General features: G+C 35.2%; 1 protein-coding gene across 2 annotated transcripts in view; it reads right to left on the reverse strand.

The window, feature by feature from the left end:
- Nucleotides 1-19,307, reverse strand: part of LOC105226385 (uncharacterized) — a 185,368-nt gene that overhangs the window by 33,157 nt on the left and 132,904 nt on the right. For both annotated transcript variants that reach the window (XM_049450364.1, XM_049450362.1), the window contains exon 3: nucleotides 4,515-4,636. In XM_049450364.1, the coding sequence (XP_049306321.1) occupies nucleotides 4,515-4,636 (122 nt within the window). The remainder of the gene's footprint in view (nucleotides 1-4,514; nucleotides 4,637-19,307) is intronic.

Below are 19,307 nucleotides of genomic sequence, written 5' to 3' on the forward strand. Positions count from 1 at the left end.
AATCCGTGGGATGCCCAATATATGTTAAACTCAAAACAAAAGATAGAATATGAAGACATCGATAATCGATTATTATTAAAAGCTGTAGGATTCTTTATAACCCTCTTTATCGAATGGTAAAACATCGTTAAAGACCAATAAAATATCAGCAAACATGTGGGTGTATTTCATATATATTATAATTTTCTTATAATCTTTATAGAATTATCGAAGAACCACGCTTATCCTTAATCGGGGTAATGACTTGAGTTAATAACTTTTCTCGGTCTCCCACCTCCTCTGAGAACATAATAAATACTGTATAATTGCAAAATATTTTATGATTATGCGGAAATGCCTTTAAACAAAGAAACGTCTATCTTTATGAGGATGCCTCGAAAAAAATTAAGACAAAGAATATATGTACATATGTTTACAATTCGGTATATCAAAGAATTTAATTGTCAGATTAACAAAAAACGCTACACATTCAATTTATGGGCGCATAAAGTGTTTTTTACCGAAATGAATATATTACAGAGATTAATTTTTGTAATTTATGAAAGTAATGCATTAGCATTAAGTGTTATATATAAATCCAAATGGAAGAGCTTGTACTCTGAAAATGGCTTATTGAAAAAATTAATTGCCGGCATATTTATATGAAAATGCAAACGCACACTTTTATGGAAGACATTGGAGAAGTTCAATGGAGCCACAATTTTAAAACGATGAAAGAATAGAGAAATTGTAACAAAAATCGATTGTTGAAGATTAATATCGATAAAATCACATTTATAGTTAGTTTCACTAAAAAAAATTAGGTCTGAGATAAAAGCGCATTTTTAGGAACTTAACACAAACGAAACCAATAGCAATATGACTAGCACACAATGAGATAATACTTGCTGTGATTTTGGCTTAGGGTACTGACCTAACGTAAATAGAAAACAACATTTCTTTTTATGAACTCTTTTGCTTAAGTAAATATGTAGAATATTAAGAAATAACACCTTAACAGACTACAAAGGACTGCAATCGACTAACTTTTATGCATTTATTTTGTCTACAACTTGCATTTCGCTTTGAGCTAACCGCCTACGAAAAGTAGAAACATTCTTCTGGAACACACCTACAATACCACGTAGTCTGAGATTGATAGAAAAATGTACATAATATGGCAGAAGGATGACAACAGTCTGCGCTAAGAGCTGACAACAACGCACGCCTCGCACACTTCGCGGAAGTCACTTCAGCGGGTGTAAAGAGGGAGAGGGAAAAAGGCTTTTAAGCGCTAAAGGCGTCAAACAAAGCGAAACACCTCTCGAGCGGCTATGAACCTTTGTGTTGCGCGCAGTTAAACAGCTTAGCGGCTGTGATGCTATGGCGGGATGGTGGGATGTGACATTTATTGCGACGTATCTTTTGCAATTTCCTCAACATTTCGTAGGAGATTCCTATTTACACGATTGATGGCCTAAGACCAAAGTAAAGTTCAATTTTTTTGAGAAGACTGGAGGGAAGACAGCGCATGCTGTGTAAAAAATACAAGGGACGATATAATTAGATACGTTTTTAATCTTAAAATTCTTCTAATTTAATTGATCTTAGTACTTTTACCTTGCTCTCATGCTGAAGGAATGTAAAGGGTTAGGGGAAGGTATGACTTGATTTTATCCATTTTCGGTACCAGATATTCCGGACCTATATGTATTACTTTAACCATATTTTTAATATAAGACACATATGGACGATTTTATCTGTACGGTGAGAGGTACTTTGGAGCGATGCTTTTATTCAGAATAACCCCTTATGATATAGAAAAGATTTCGTCATATTTGGAACTGTGTTCCAGAACGTTAGGGACGTTATATATGAATTAAAAGTGCTTGTGTTGCAATTTGCCTTTATTAAACTCTGCCTAAAAAGTTTTTGGCTCCCATACAAATTGGGCTTGCCACGTCAACTGTCAAAATTAGTATCAGGCCTATGTAAACGCATCTATTTCTTAAAAGCATTTCAATATTTGATAACAATTCAAAGAATGATGCTTCGAGGTCTTCTGAATGTACGTTTTTTCTCAATTTTACCTCCTTATTTGAGCGAAATATTTTTCCAACGAGTCCCGTTTTCAATCTGAGAAAGAGTAAATAATCGCCAGGAATCCTATTTGTGAAATATGGTGGATGGAATCTACTACATAGCGCAATCCGTTGTGGTTGTTGCAGCGGCAGAAAACATTTCTGAAATAATTTCGAGGTATGATGCCGAGTTGACAGTTCTTGGCCGTATAAAGATCCGTGTACATTCCGGTTACTTAACCCCGACTGTTATGGGAACGGCAACGCAATCCGTGTAACTTATCATTCATATGTATATCAAGATGACGGAATCAGAGCGTTAGCGTGGTGAAAGAGCAAAGACGATATTTCACTTTTTCGATTATAAAAACAAGCATCGTCACTTTGAGGATAATAACTTGAGAACGATGCTATGAGATGTGATACAACTTTGACAGTGTTCTAGTTAAGGTTAGTACTATAAAAATATTATAGAATTATTTCGTTTGTCGCTCGGTCTTCCAAGCAGAGTACGATCTCTTGCGCCCAAGTAGTACGTGTTTTTATATAACGCTGTACCTAACTCGATAGCTATTACAAAAGTGCAAGATTTCTGTAAAACAAACCTACCTAAAAACCTAACTAACTTGCGCCAGCAAGTGTCTAAGTGCAGCTAACTAGAACTTTGACTCTTGGAAAATAGTTGTCAACAAAGAGTTATTACAATTGGTTTGGCAAGAATGCTGCTGTGACACTCACCTGACAGTCAAGAATGCGTTTTCTTCACATCAAAATGCAACAACAACAATAGCAACTAGATAATACACCATGCTAACAAGCTAGTATATGAGTATATATAAAATTCTAACTGTGCCTGCTGCAGTGGCCGAGAGAGTGAGTAAGATTGGTACGTCAAACGAACTGACTGACACGCTACACACTGCAAGCAATACATATACATATTTTTATACATATACCTATATGATGTAGATATGTATATAGCCATCAGCAACCGCGAAATTGTGCTGCTTTCAATTTGCAATACTTCCCCCATTTAATGCACCGGCGGCCCGAGCACCGAGAACCGGCTACCAGCTCTTGGACGCGCACTCTTGGTTGCCAACTCGAACGAACGAACGACAGTAGCAGTTCTCCAACTATTTCATACTGGTGTTTATGATGTTTATGGTGCTTCTGTGTGTGTCTGCTGCTGGTGAGTTTTCAGCATATTGCCTGTTAGTGCTTGTAAACAGTAATTAATGAGTCGTCGTCGTCGTCTGCTTTTTGTTGTTAGCACACTTCTTATTCCTTCTTTTTTAGGTTATGAGACTAAGCGCTGTTTAATGATGAGAACTTTTTGTGTGCAGAGTGCAGAGCCAAGAGCAAAATGTTGATTCAATAACAAGTCAAGTCGCGAGGAGTTGCTTAATGGCACACAGTGTGCCACACATTGTTGTTTTTTTTGAAGAGGAATTACTATTTAGAGTAGGCATTTCGGATTGTCATTTATGAAGTGGTGTTTGACAAGTTTGCACGCTAGAAACTAGGTTAATTCACCACGATTCGGGATATTAATTCGTAGTGTTCCAGCTAATAAAATATGGCTAGAGCGTTGCACGTATGTATACGTATATGACAAATATGTATATACATACTATACATTTAAACGGCATGAAAATGAAATAACATTAGGAACGAATGGCAACCCTATCTGTGAATTCGAAAAAATAATTAATTGATATTATTAATATTGTATTTGCAATACAAAATTGCTCCATAACTCTAAACCTTCATTGGAAGGCTGGTTTGTAAAAAATAATTTTAACAGAGTTGCCATATTACCGAATTTTATATATCAAAATTTTAATGAAACACTTTCAAAAGTACTGCCTTTGTATTACTATCGTTCGATTCAAAGTATCACTATAATCGGTAAGTTGGCGACGAGGGTTGCCAGGGTTATGGTTTCTAAATAATTTAATTAATATTATTTAATTTGCAATATAAAATTGCTACATAAACCTAGACCTTCATTAAAAGGCTGTTTCATAAAAAAAATTTAAGCAGGGTTGTCAACTTCGAAAATATTGTGTTGCGTATGCATACAAATAACAAGTACAAAATTATTCCTTCGGAAGAGTTACGCCTCTCATATTTTATATTTGTATAAAGAAAAGTTTTGATGGCAACCCTATCTTCGCTAAAGTTAGCAAATTTCATGCATAAACCAACGCACTCAATATATTAAAAAACAAAATTTCTTAGCGAATAACCCAATAAGTTAATTTAACAGTAATAACCTCACACTTTATAAATTTTTACAAATAGAGTTGCCATGCATTTAAATTTTTTTTAATTGTTTAACTTTTCATTTAATAACATTGAACAACTAGTAAAAAATCATTGATTTGCGGAATATTTAAAAATAAAGGCAAGCGCGCCCATTATGTCGTTCTTAAAACTTTTGCAACTTACCTTAATATATTTGGGTGGGATAATTTGTTCAGCAACTGCACCTCCCTGAGCATATTTGGTCGATTTGCACGTAACTGATTCATTTTCAGCACCATAACTTCACCAGTTGTACGATGAGTGACCTAAAAGTAAAAAATAGTAGAAATTAATTAGTAAAAGAAAGACAAGTTTATTGTCACCATACTTAAACAAATGCTTACTTTTAAGAAAATATCAATTGAAGTTTTAAATATACATATGTATATTTATATACTATAAAACAAGAAAAAACATTATCTACGTTGACACCGGAGCTAAATACCCCTCACAAAGTATAAGGTTTCTATACAAAAGCTTGATTTTGATGGAACAGTTTGTATGGCAGCCATATGCTATAGTGGTTCGATCTGCAACATATTTTCAGAGATTTTAGCTTTGTCTTGGGTAATCATCTATGCAAAATTTCGTAAAGGTATCATGTCAAATGAAAAACTTTTCCATATAAGAAATGGATTTTGGTCGTTCATCTTGTATGGCAGCTATATGCCATAGTGGCATCCGGACAATTTACTTTGACTTAAATAATAACCTACGTCAAATTTCGTAAGAACATCTCGTCAAGTAAACAAGCTTTTCATACAAACACTTGATTCCGATCGTTCAGTTTGTATGGTCCGATAACGGCCATTCCGACAAATGAGCAGCTTCTTAGGAAGAGAAGGCCGGATGCGGAATTTCAGATCGATAGCTCAAAACTTAGGGACTAGTTCGTATATATGTACATATGTATACAAACAGAAAGATTGACAGACGAACATGGCTATATCGACTGGCTGGCTCGGCTCGTTACACTGATCATTTATATTTACAATATATTATCACCAAAAATACAAAACAACGTATCATCAAAAAAAATCGAAGTTGAGTTTTTATTGTTTACGATTCACTGCATCATAAAATTTCCAGCTTCCGCTGACAGATATAACCAGTTTATAACCAATACTAAAATTTTGTTTCTATATGAATGGCTTCTATTGTATCGTTTTTATTTCGCCTGTAAACTTAGAAAAGTGATGTTATGTTATTTTGCATTTCAGTTGATTCTCCAAGGTTTTTTTGGGGAATTAGAAACTTCTTGGCAAAAAATATACGGCGTTTAGGGTATATAAAATAAAAAGTATTTAAAAATATGTGTTGGCGTCGTTTGACTTACGCCGCTGAATTGGGTTAATTTTTATATGCCGCAATGTCGCCATTACTCCCAATGTGACAGCTGTCTTACCAGCTAGGAACCACATTTCGAGTTCAAGTTGCACAGCACAGCGCAACTGTTGTCCCCACATTTCACTCGGCAGTGGCCTTTGGAACGATCACACACACACACACATACTGCGCACACGAACGAACGCTCACTCGCGCTTCCCAACCCAGTTTCACAATTGGAGGCGAACTTAACTATAACTCACGTCTGGGTGCCAATAGGCGCGCGCGCACACAAGTAGTTGCCACAGCATGTTGCAAGGTAAGTAGGCTATATTAAAACGAAGTGCGAGCAACAAGAGCATATAATTAAACTTTTGCTGGCACGAACTAATAAAATTGTTTATATTTAAATAAGAAATGCGAAGAAGATTTTAAATAAATATAAGACAGAGTAGTTCCGCTGCACAGGCGCACAACAAGCGCGTGGACAAAGCGGCCACAAGCAAATTGCTGGGTGCGAAGCAAGTGCCGGCTGTGCATACTCGAACTGTTATTGACGAATTACCACGCTCTCAGACAAGACAAAAATAAAAAAAACATACAAATTTAAAAATATTGAAATAAAAATAAAAGAGAAGCTACACGCCGCTTACTTGCGGCTGCGCAACCTTTTTGGTAGCAGGTGACAGGTGTCATATAATGCAACCGGTTTGCCTGGCCATTTTTGTTTTGTATTTGTTTCAAGTTAATATTTTCATGTTTTTGTTGTAGCCGAAGAATGCAAAAGTACGAGCACATGTGTGTGTGTGTGTGTGAGAGTGGTTTTTCCCAAAATTGAAAATAGTCATGTTAAAAAACGACAAAAAGAAAACTGGAAGTAAAATTGTGTGGAAAGAAATGCTGGAAATGCAGCCGAAGACAATGCGCGAGTGTTGCGTTGCGGCGGCGCTTGAACCGGGTAGACGGGTTTCGCGACATTAGCATCAACCGTTACGTATTCAAGAGGCTCATGCATGCGAAATGTATATTTGTATCGATGTACATTTATAATTATATAAATATTAAGTACTTATATCATTGCTGCAACCGGCAAACTGGCAGACAGTTTGAACTTCATAAGGTTTCATAAGGCACCAATCAATAGTCCCTACTGAGAGCTGATCAGTGCAATCATCGACATGCCATATTTTGGAGAATGACGAAACGAAGAAACAGCTTGTTTAAAAGTAGAGCCCATGAGAATTATAGAGCTAATGCTCTCTTTTTTGGCAATAAACATGTCAGAGATTGAACTTAGCAAACCGAGAATCGAGTGGTGAGCCGAAAAAGGTTCAAAAAATAGTAAGACTTTGCCAGTTGAAAGGAATTCGAGGTGTAGCTCGTCTCTATAACTCTGTAATTGAAGAAAACTGTCAACATAACTTTGATCTTTGACCTGATTTGACGTGGTATTTTGGGCTTCGGTTCACCTTAGTCACGGTACTAGGCCGACTGCTTCCGGGTTGTAAGCGTAGATTCGAGACTCAGCGCCAGTAATAAACGTTTCATCACATTCTGGTAGTTGGAAAGCATTGTTTCACAAACGTTAACGCGACACAATTTTTTTTTAATTCAGTAATTTTGTAACCAACCGTAATTTCACTTTCCTGAGGCCTAATGATCTTTTAAAATGATTTTCACTGATCCTTCCGATGTTCCAACGAAGCCAGTATCGCATCGACTTTCGTGCTTTTAAATCCAGCGTACGTCAAGAAGAAAGTCTTGATATTGTTTGGAAACCTGGAGTGAGCTCAGAACTTGTGGAAAGGTAATATAGTACATTAGGGTTGTCTCTTGACATGATGACAAAGGATTTAATAAGTAACGAACCACATAAAAAAAAACTTCAGCACACTCTACAAGCTCTTGCATCCACACACTTGAACTAGGATTATTTTGCTGCCACTTCTTTTCTTCCACAGAAATGACTCGAAATAAATTTAAGACATTCAAAGCGTGTATTAAAGGAGAAATAAATAGTGTGAAACAATAAAATCCACTCAGCAAATCAGTATGCTCGCTTCGCAGACTTCCAGTTCCAATCCAAACCGAACAAAACTAAGTAAAGCTTCTTAAAACACCTAAGCGTTCGTGTACAGGTCGGTTTGCAGTTAACACAAAAATTTAACACTTTTTGAACCTTTAATAACAGTATCTATAATTCACATATATGAGGGTATGTTGACCCAGCTTGCTTCTAGAGCCTTTAAAAATTTGTTTCCTAACAATTAAATACAAAAATTGATCCAGTGAATATCAAAAAATATTATGACGCACCTAATATGATTCAAGCAAGTTATGGCACCACAGTTATGACCTTACAAAACAAATGACCTTCAATAAAGGTGAACAGGATTGTAAAGCCAGCTGTTGATTCATTTCAGCAAAATGAAAAGAAAACAAAAATAGCAACAACTGCAACAAATGCCGAAGGAAAACTTTTATGTTAACAAACTAACGAAAGCAGACACACATACACAAACACATGTGCTTGTGTGACATATGTATGATCGGCGGTTGAGAGCAAGCGCATAAAACTTTACAGTAATAATTCGAAAGTGAAAAGGCTGCACATTTTTCATAATCAATATTTAAAAAGTCATACATATGCAAATGCGCAAGTTGTTTGTTTGCATGTAGTGGTGCTGAGTTATTAAATGTCCGCAAAAACAGTCGCACTTGACAAGCGTGGTAATGACGATATTTTTTGCATTTCTAGGGTATTTCCACATACTTATTTATTTACTATTAATATTATTAATATTTATGTCAAAAAAATTTATACAATATTGAATTAAAAAATGTTAATAAATTAAAAAAATACTGTTTCTGAAATTGTTTTCATGTAAAATAAGAAAAAATCAAACATACCATAAATGAAATATAAATAAAAAATATAATTTAAGAAGTAGTAAAAACGAATAATTACAGTTTAATTAAAAATTAAATTTATTATTTATATAATAATTTTTTCACTAATTATTTTTTATTAAAAAACGACCGTATAACTAAAAAAATAATAAATATAATTAAATATTTTAAAACATTAAAATTAATATTAATATTAGGCTTCCGCCGTTTTTTTTTGCTTTATTGTATAAAAATAGTTACAAAAATGTTATTCAAAATATTGGCCGTCGCTAGCTACTACTTTTGACCATCTTTCTGACAGCATGCGTATTCCGTGACGAAAGAACTCCTCATCCAAGTATGAAGTGCTCGTTAGCTAGACCGTGTGCCATCGATCGGAACAAGTGGTAGTCAGATGGAGCAACGTCTGGAGAATACGGCCCATTTCAGCATCTCCAAATATTTTTTGACCACCTTTGCGACGTGAGGCCGAGCAATGTCATGCTAGAGAATGACTTTTTCGTGTCTTTCCTCGTACTGTGGCCGTTTTCCTTTTAGTGCTCGACTCAAACGCATCAATTGCGTTCGGTATCGATCTCCTGTGATGGTTTCACCTGGCTTTAGCAGCTCATAATATATCACCCCCAGCTGGTCCCACCAAATGCAGAGCATGACCTTGGCGTCGAGAATGTTCGGTTTTGCCGTCGACGTGGAGGCATGTCCAGGCTTTCCCCATGACTTTCTTCGCTTAGGATTATCGCAGTGGGCCCATTTTTCGTCACCAGTTACAAAACCCTTTCGGTTGTGCCTTTGAAGCAGCTGTTCACATGCAAAGAAGCGCCGTTCGGCATCTCTTGGTTTCAAGTCGTAAGGAACCCAGTTTCCTTGTTTCTGAATCATCCCCATGGCTTTGAGGCGTTTTGATACGGCTTGCTGTGTCACTTCCAACGATTCGGCCAATTCCTCTTGGGTTTGAAACGCATCTTGGTCGAGTAAAGCTTCCAATTCAGCATCTTCGAAAATCTTCTCTCTTCCACCACCATGCCAGTCTTCGACTTCATAATCACCATTCTTAAAACGTTGAAACTATTTGCGACATGTTCTTTCACTTAGGACAGTCTCACCGTATGTATCCGTAAGCCTTCGATGAGCCTCAGCCGCATTTTTTTTGGAATTAAAAAAGAAAAGCAAAATTTTCCGCAAATGTCGAGAATTCGGCTCAAAAAGTGACATTTTCAGTTGAGAATAAGTTTGGGATGCAAACAGATCTCTACAAATATTTTGTTGGGTTAATGTTGACACAAATGTCCAAGATCGATATAAAACGATTTAATCGACTAGTGCTTGACCCTAGAGACATCTATTGGAAAACGGCGGAAGCAAAATTGTACACCTAATATTATTAAATAAAAAATAAATCAAAATAAATATTAATACAAAGAAATAAAATAATATACCTAACTATTATGGATAAATTAAAATGTTTTTTATAAAACAATTTTTAATATTTATTTCAAAAAATATTATAAAATAAAAAGTTTATAAAAAAATACAAAAAAATAATATTATTAAAAAAATATACAACACTGAATTAAAACAAGTTTATAAATGAAAAAAAATATATTTCCGAAAAGCATTTACATAAAATACGAATACATTAAAAATACCATTTATAAAATAAAAATAAAAATTATAATTAAAAAGGTAATATTAACTAGAAAAATACTGAAAAATTATATTTATTAGTTAATTATAGTAAAAGTTTAGTAAAATATTCAGATTCTTACTTGGTGATATTTTTATAGATATAAATATTAATTTATAATTCAAACAATATTTCAATTATTTTTTAACATTAAACGAAAAAACAGTGCAAAATAACCCCGATGACCTCTAAAAGCATAACTCATTTCTTTCACTAGTTCTTTATAGCGTTCTAACGGAATATTACCAGCTGATAGAGTTTTTTCGCTCAACTCATTTGTGAATAAAGCAATTAACAGCCTAATGCGCGCCTTCGACCAGAATGCAATTGGATTCAATTAAAATTTTACTATTGCACATATGTATTTATTGTTTTTGTGTTCAAATACTTACAACTGTATGTGCGGCAGGAGTTTTCATTACCCGGAATCCAAATCAATAGCAAATAAATACAATTGTAATACCCACAAACATGTGCAATTGTATTGAAAGCATTTTCGTGTTCGCCTACTGCAAAATTAACAGCGATTAAACACGCCACACAAAGAAACTATGCAAAGTTAACAGCGTGCGCCAAGCGCCAAATAAATTCGCAACGATTTACAGCGTTTGGCGGCGCTGCAACCACCACTGACCACCATTGCTTTGCGCCATCAATTACACTATCACCTCAAGCGTAGACGCAGCTGCACCGCCAATGAATTTTAATGTTACAAATTAACGGGGAGGAAGCCGCAGACGAAGAAGAAAGCCCAAAAACGCAGTGGTAAGCCAATAAAAAATGGTCAAACTTGTATCGAAAACAAAAAAAAATAAAAAAACAGAAATAAAAATTTAAAATAACAACAAAAATGTTGGCAACACACGTTAATGTGCAAGCGCAGGCAGCAATAGTTGCGCGCGCAGGCGCAGCGGCAATAAAAACAGCAGCAATTTACAAGCAGTAAACATTATTTGTTGCGTATTATTTCTGCCGCTTATTGTTGTTATTGTGAATTTCAGCTGAGGTTGGAACAAAGTAGGAAACGAACAAGCATGTTTTCGCATATTCGCGGAAGTGTTGCGTGAAGGAAAACACTGGTGTTCACTGTATTCACCACCTACCGATCATCCTGCGCGTGCGGCCTAGCGGTGGCTTCACCAAAACAACAATATTTTTGTTAATACGAGTACTGCAAAATTTGACCAAAATTTTTTTTCGGAAGTCATTATGAGCAGCAGATTATGCGAATATAATTTTTGTGGGTATCAACACGTCGCTGTTCGGGTGCCGAAAGTACTTTTATGGTACGTTAAAGTAATAACTGCATAAGTCAAAATTCAAAAAACGAAATTTGCTGCAAATCAGTCCCAAATTAGTCGCGCTATTATGAATATTAGCCTTTCGAAATACTGGAGAAATCGCAGCCAACTTAACAGGCAAGTAAAGTTTATCGGGAAGGTAATAAACTTGCTGATGCAACAGCTGATTATCAGCAGACAAAGGTAATAAACCTGCTGATGCAACAGCTGGTTATCAACAGACGCTTCTTCTTCCTAATTTCAAGCTAATTATAAATATTTACAGCTACAATTATCGTATCATTATGTCATATCATTAATTTACCGATTGTTATATAGTTTTGTGCCTAAAATATTACATTCGGCTGTTGTAATTAGCCTTTAATGAATAATAGCCTTTTCGCACAGCCAAATTAATTTAGTACATTAAAATTATAATTGAGAAATTAGTTGTTGTCTTTCGCCTAGCCGACTACCCGATTAACGAAAGGCTAAATTAACGATCAGCTGTTATACTTGCTTGTGTTTTTCGTTTTGTATTTATTCTGGAATAAAATTCATCAGCTGATTGCTATTTTATCCACGCACACAACCAAACTTACAGCCTGGACAACAACCTGAAGAGTTGAACATAGCCAATTTTACACTGTGGACAGCAACCCGCAGAGTTGCATTCCAGTTTCAACTCGATTTGAATCTGATTAAGAATTAATGTACTAAAATAAGATTTTTTCATGATAAATCGATCTCAATTAGCGCTTTAATCGAGTAAAGACCGGCTAATTGATAAATTAACTCCTGTAAGATTTTGACACAAAATAAAATCAGTTTTGCAACGAATTGTCACTGGCGATGAAAAATTGATTTATCTTAAAAATCATTAACGGAGAAAATCATAGCTTAATCCGGGACAATCATCAACATCGACTGAAAAACAGGTTGATTCGGTAAGGCAATAATCTGTATTTGGTAGGATCTGAAAGGTGTGGTATATCATGAGCTTCAAAATCCTGTTGAAACTGTTAATACAGACAACAAATGATCAATTTGAAGCATGCATTGATCGAAAAACGACTAGAATTGGTCAGAAGGCACGGCTAAGTAATTTTGTTAGACGACAAGGCACCATCACACAAAGTAAAATCGTTTCAGGATACAATACATCGTATTCTCCAGACTTGGCCCCTTCCGATTAAGATTTTTTTCATCGTGGAGGCATGCACTCGACAATTGGGTGTCTGATAGACTTGCTTCTTAAGACGAACATTTATATTGGCATGATATCCACAAATTGCCATAAAGGTGGTCAAAATCCAATGGTTCAAGGTTAAGAGCTTTTCTGAGGTTCTGAGTGATGCAAAGATTTGAAAGCAGTGTTTTTCGTAGAGACAAAATTGCTTTCTTTATCTGATCATTAGGATGTTTACGGCTATTTTAATTCTTCTACCCATTATGACATCAAAGCATATTTTTTGCTATCAAAAGCACAAATTAGCTTAATTTTTGTCATCAAATATATTTTTTCGGCCTTTAACATACACATAATCTACAAACGATAATAGTTAATTTTCTCGTAATTGCCTCAATTTACTTTCACATTCCTGGAACAGCGAAGAAGAAAAAATGCCTAACCAAAATGAACCAAAAACAAAACCGAAAGCAAACTTGAACTCCAAACAATTTCAAGAGATGAGCTCGCAACAAGTGGCATAATAAAACACACGTGACCTTGGCATTAAAAATTAACTGCCAATTTAGTAAGAATGATATTATAATTCACAACTGGGCGAGAGTTTTCAGTAATACAAGTCGAAAAGTGCCGGTAGAAAAAATAACCAACATGTTGATACTGAACATATGTACATACAATATGCATATAATATAAGTAAGCTTGACAGGAGAGCATTAGTCATCGCAATAAAGTAGTTGTTTTGGCATAAATTAAACTTTGTTTTAATGTATGTATGAATTTTAATTAATTTTGCACTTTTTATTTGCATTTCATTAGCACGCACTTTAAGGTCACATGAGTGCGTCACAACGTGAGAGGAAATATACAATAATAAGCTATAGACTAAAACATTTTCTATGAATAAATTAAAAATTAATTTTAATAAATGTAACTTCTGATTTAATATTATTTATTTTTTTTTCTAAAAATAATTGAGGACTCATTTATGCATTTTCCAACATTGCTCATTCATTTCTATGAACAACACTATACAAAAAAAATCAATTTAAATTTCATTACAAGAACAATGGAACAATGACGATAATTTTTCGAAGGAAAAAAATAATGTGAGATGAAAACCAATGTAAGAGTTATCTTCCTCCACCTAACCAAAATGAAAGGAATAATAATTTACCGACGATCTGTAATCAGAAAGAGTAGGGGTTGGTTGAATTTTAAAGGGTTAAAAATGGTTTAAGACGGAAAACAAGAATCAGGAATTAATCCCAAAGCGTTCAATTGAATTTCAGCAAAGGACTTTTCTTTAGGCTCTACAAAGTGCCCAAAGTATATACAAAGGCTATGCAAGAAAGTTCATAAAAAGATCTACAACTACGTGGTATGACAATTAAGTAATGAGAATGATTCTATAAAAACCGTATATTTGAAAATTATTCTACAACTCTGCCATCCCCTTCAAAGTAGTCCCCTTGGGCAGCTATACAGCGATTCCAGCGCGTTTTCCATGCTTCGTAACATTTCTGAACGCTTCGACTGGGATGTCCGCGAGTACCCTCGTCACGCCGGCCTTGATGTCCGTAATCGACTCAAAATGGGTTCCTTTGACCACCGATTTTGTTTTAGGAAACAAAAAAAAGTCGCAGGGTGACATGTCGGGCGAATAAGGCGTCTGTTGCAACACGGCGATCCCTTTAGAGACCAAATACTGGGACACGCTGAGGGCGGTGTGGCACGGCACGTTGTCATGATGAAGGGTCCAGTTACGAGCGATGTCTGGGCGCACCCTGTTGACTCGTTTTCGCAATCTTTGGAGTACTTGGCAATAGTAGATTTGATTCACAGTTTTCCCCGGTGGAACGAATTCTTTGTGGATGATTCCACGGCTATCAAAAAAGGCAATAATCATCGTTTTCACCTTCGACTTGCTCATGCGAGCTTTTTTCGGGCGGGGGGTGCGCGGAGACAACCATACACTATTACAATTTTAGCGTACGCTTCCGAAGCTGTTTCGCCCAATATGACACGAATATGAATGTTCTTTCATTTTCATAATAAATATTACTCATTAAATTTGAGGTTTCTGTGTTTTTTCTTTAAAAAAGTAGGGTGATCGAGGCTCCTCATTAGGAATTTATTTCGATATTCTAAGTAGGATTTTTCACTTGACTCAAAAATATGCCCAAAAGCGCATAAACAAAGAGAACATATCAGTAAAAATTTGCATTAAAAATGTGTCTCAATATTAGCTTTGCCAACACGAACGAAGTCTGATTCCACAGTAAAATATATACATTAAGTTGGCTAATAAAAATTTATAATTATTGCGCTCAATCACGTGCTTATTATAGCTTTGAAATATCGCTTGATATGTCACATGAATTGTTAATAAAAAATCAAGCAATAATAAGAAACTATTAATTCATATAAAGGCAATAATTTACTCTATTATCTATTGTTTATTATACCCGCCTTTGCTGTAACTTAACAACAAAAACAAAATGCACACAGATACATACATTTACATGTACATGCACACAAGCGCAGCGAATTAACTCACTCGCCGGCTTTTGTATTGAACTTGCACTTGAAAAATTGGCAATCGAGACGCAAAGCGTTTGCTGCAAGCGCACAGAGCCAAAGTCACACACAAACACAAACACAGCCTTTAACGTATTTGTATGCATGCCACTTGCTTGTGTGTGTGCGAGCGTCTGTTGGCATGGCAAATTGACTTTTGCCTTCTTTGTGGCTCTTATTTGTAGGTATGTTAGTTTAGGTAAGCTCGTTCGTGTTGTTATTGTTGTTGCTGTTGTTCTCAGTGTTTCTTTTGACTGCAGCTGTAATTGCGTGCTGGCACTTAAACTTCTCGCCACCTTCCACCACCCAAACCAAAGCAATTATTAATAAGTATGCGCATATACCCTACACACATACATACATACACACAAACATACAGACAGATAGACAGACACTCATCTCAAATTTGCGGCTAGACTTTTTTCGCCGCTTTAATTTACCAGTTGACGGCAGACGGCAGAGTTTGTGGTTGCAAGTCACTAATAGCCACTAACGTTGTTATTATTGTTGCTGCTGTTGTTGTTGTCAGCCATTCGATTGTTGTTTGGTAGTTGCATTGGCGAATTCGTGATCGAAGTTTATACTGTGTATATGCATACATACACGCGCAAATATGTATATACGTATGTACATATGTCTGGTTATATATAAACTCACAGCCACACCGGTGGTAACATTGTTGGAAACGGAAGTATTATTCGCTGCACAAATTGCACATTATGATCGATAGTAAAATAATTAAGAAATGCCAAGGAAATATGCTCTTAGGAATTTGTGGAAAACAAAAACAACTCACTTTATCGCGGCTTATATGCGCAAGAAACCGCTTTTTCGTATTTACTAATGAATACTTCATTGTTTAAGTTTTTGATATGCAAACTATTTTCCAACTCCTTATCAAAATAAAGATAATATCTGGATAAAAATCTATATTATCTTTTATCGCAAGCTAATCATTGAGCAAAACGGTAAACTCTAAAAGCCAGTATTTAATATTTTTAGCGAAACTGGCTTCAAGTTAGTATGTAGTGTAAAAATGAACGAGTGACAAGCGAGGTGTGTTAACAAGTTCGAATGGATTTCGGAAATCATAACCATTGGTGTCGGTTATCCACCAAGTAGCTAAAACCGCTGAAGAAAGATAAATATATGCATGTTTTATGTATATGTCCTTTATTTTCCAAGTTGATTGTTTTTTTGCAAACTTCCTCTGAATTTTTTTTTTCTTCTAAAAAAAAAATCCTACAAAACAACTATTTATTTTCAATTTCCATGCCTAGATCACTTTACTTTCCCCATATATGTAGTATGTATGTGGGCAAAAAATAGTAAAACTGTTGAATTTAAATTTTGCACGAAACCCCATTCGTCAAAATTATATTTTTCTAGGTTGGTAGAACCGTCCGTGACATCTGTGCCTTATGTCACAACAAAATAATCATTAGTGTTTACCATACCTTTGTCTTTCTGAAGTACATAAAGTGCATTCGGCGATTATTAAGATAAACGAAATTATTCAACAAAGAAGTTCCATTAAATTTTGTGTGCGGAATCAAATTTTGGTGCCGAAACATCCAGAATGTTGGAAAAAGGCTTCGGTGATAATTGTTTGTCGTGAGCAAGTATTTTTGTTTGGAACAAATTGTTCCAAGAAAGATTTGACGACAAACTATGTTCAGGACGGCCATCACCACCAACAGATGTCGCGTCAATAAAATAAAGAAATTGGTGCTTGAGAATTAACGATTAACAGTTAACTTGTTGGAATATCGGAAGGATTAATGAAACTTATTTTGAAAGTTCATTTGGGCCTTAGAAAAGTAAAAGCACTTCGCGTTAATGTCTGTGAAACAATGCTTTTCGCCCACCAGGATGTCATGAAGCGCATTATTACTAGCTATGAGTCTTGGATTTATGCTTGCGACACGGAATAAGACGATCAATCGGCCGAGGTGGCAAAGGTGAGTCGAAGTTGAAAAAACCACGTTAAAGCAAGACAAAATTCAAGATTATGTGACAGTTTTCTTTGATTATCGAGGTGTGGTGCATTCGGAATTCCTACCCACTGCCCAAACTGTCAACAATGAATACTATTTGATTGTTATGCACCATTTGCGCGAATCTATTCGTAAAAAAGAGGCCGGAATTATGGGCCGAAAACTCTTGGTTTTTGCACCACGATAATGTACCGTCACATACTGCATTGATTCTTCGTGAGTTTTTCACCAAATTTTCAACCAATATCGTGCCAGCGTATTCGCTTGATTTAGCTGCGTGTGACTTAAACGACCGCTCCAGGGAAACCTTTTTGCGTCAATCAAAGACGCTCCGCGCATTGAAACTTATTCCAGAAATTGACATCTGTTTCGGGGTTTGGGAAAAACGTTTGCACAAGTGTATTGCAGCCAAGGGGGCTACTTTGTGGGGGACGATATAGATTTAGAATAAATTAAGAATTTTAAAATTATTAACAAAGTCTTAATATTTTTTACTCAAAGGAGCATGTACCGTTAAACTAAAGTTGATTGAAACCTACACAATGCCTATCACATATCATGGCAATGAATAATGGAAGTTTGACCGAATCAAATAATTGTTGTATGTACATATATTTTCAGCCAATTATTACTTTTGGCTCTCTAACAAAGCAAGTGATCTAGATTGCTGACGCTTCCGATTGTAAGGGGTGGCGGAAACGTTCAAAAACACTAGGATTTTTTCATGTTTATGTGTCCTAAATTGATTTAAACTATGGATTGATCGATACTGTTTATTAATTTAAATACATAGTAACCCTTATAAAGGTCAATAGATCCAAATAAATTCTAGCACATAAAATTCAAAGCTTACACATCAACTTCCAATAAAAACATATTTCAAGTAAAGCGATTGACTTTTAAATATTTTGTCTTCAGTTTTGTAACGGATGTGCGATTTAATCATATATGGAGCAGAGAAGTCATAGCGTTTCTAAATATATATAATTATTAATTTTTTTAATTTAGAAACACTGTCAAGGCAGCTTTAATTGAAAATGAGTCAAAATGAAATGCTAAGCAACAAATTACGCAATTGAAGTAGGTAAGCGAAGAAAAGGGAGAACACACATGTGACACATGAAAGCGTACCCAGTCGTTGCGTAATAGTTAAATATATAGAAACAGTAATAACAACAAGTAAGAAGGCGCTAAGTTCGGGTGCAATCGAACATTTTATACTCTTGTAACTTGCATTAATCAAAGTCAGAGAAATACCTTACGATGTAAAACGTCAACCAGAGGATGGGAATCTAAGCAATTTTATATATGCATACACCATATATAACTTATACACTGACCTATATATATGTATATTCGGCATAAGATTTATTAGAAAAACCAAAATCATTATACATAGTCATCATACAAAATCAGTCGGATGTTCGAAAATTCTGGTAATGGTTATATGACTGCTAGGTCAAGTTTTCGCCCAATTATATTCATTTTAGGCACAATGATGTTATTCGTAAACTACGTTGAGATAACTCAAATATTGGCCGCTATATTCAGCATAAAGTCAACAGGAAATTTTAAAATTTTTATATTAGGTGTATGTGGGCTCTGGGAACTATTGATCCGGTTCCACCCATTTTGGATGCACAGAATTACTTCTGCAAGGAAAAGGATTATGTTTGAATTTCTATTGCATATCTCACACATTGACCACTATTTTCGAACAAAAGTCAACTGTGTTTGAATCTAACTATATTTTCTATTTAAAAGAGAACAATTTTAGCTGAACTAGAACATTTTTGGCTTACATACATACATATATAGTATTGGATTAAAAAATCGAATTTAAATATTATTCTTTATACAAATATACATAAAAATAACGTTTTTACTATAATATTAGTTGAAAACTCACAGAACTCACTCTTTTTATGTACTGAATTAAACCGTTACATATACATACATATGTTTAAGAAC

This window comes from Bactrocera dorsalis, chromosome 2 (genome assembly GCF_023373825.1).
Source record: "Bactrocera dorsalis isolate Fly_Bdor chromosome 2, ASM2337382v1, whole genome shotgun sequence".
In the NCBI taxonomy this organism is placed as follows: Eukaryota; Metazoa; Arthropoda; class Insecta; order Diptera; family Tephritidae; genus Bactrocera; species Bactrocera dorsalis.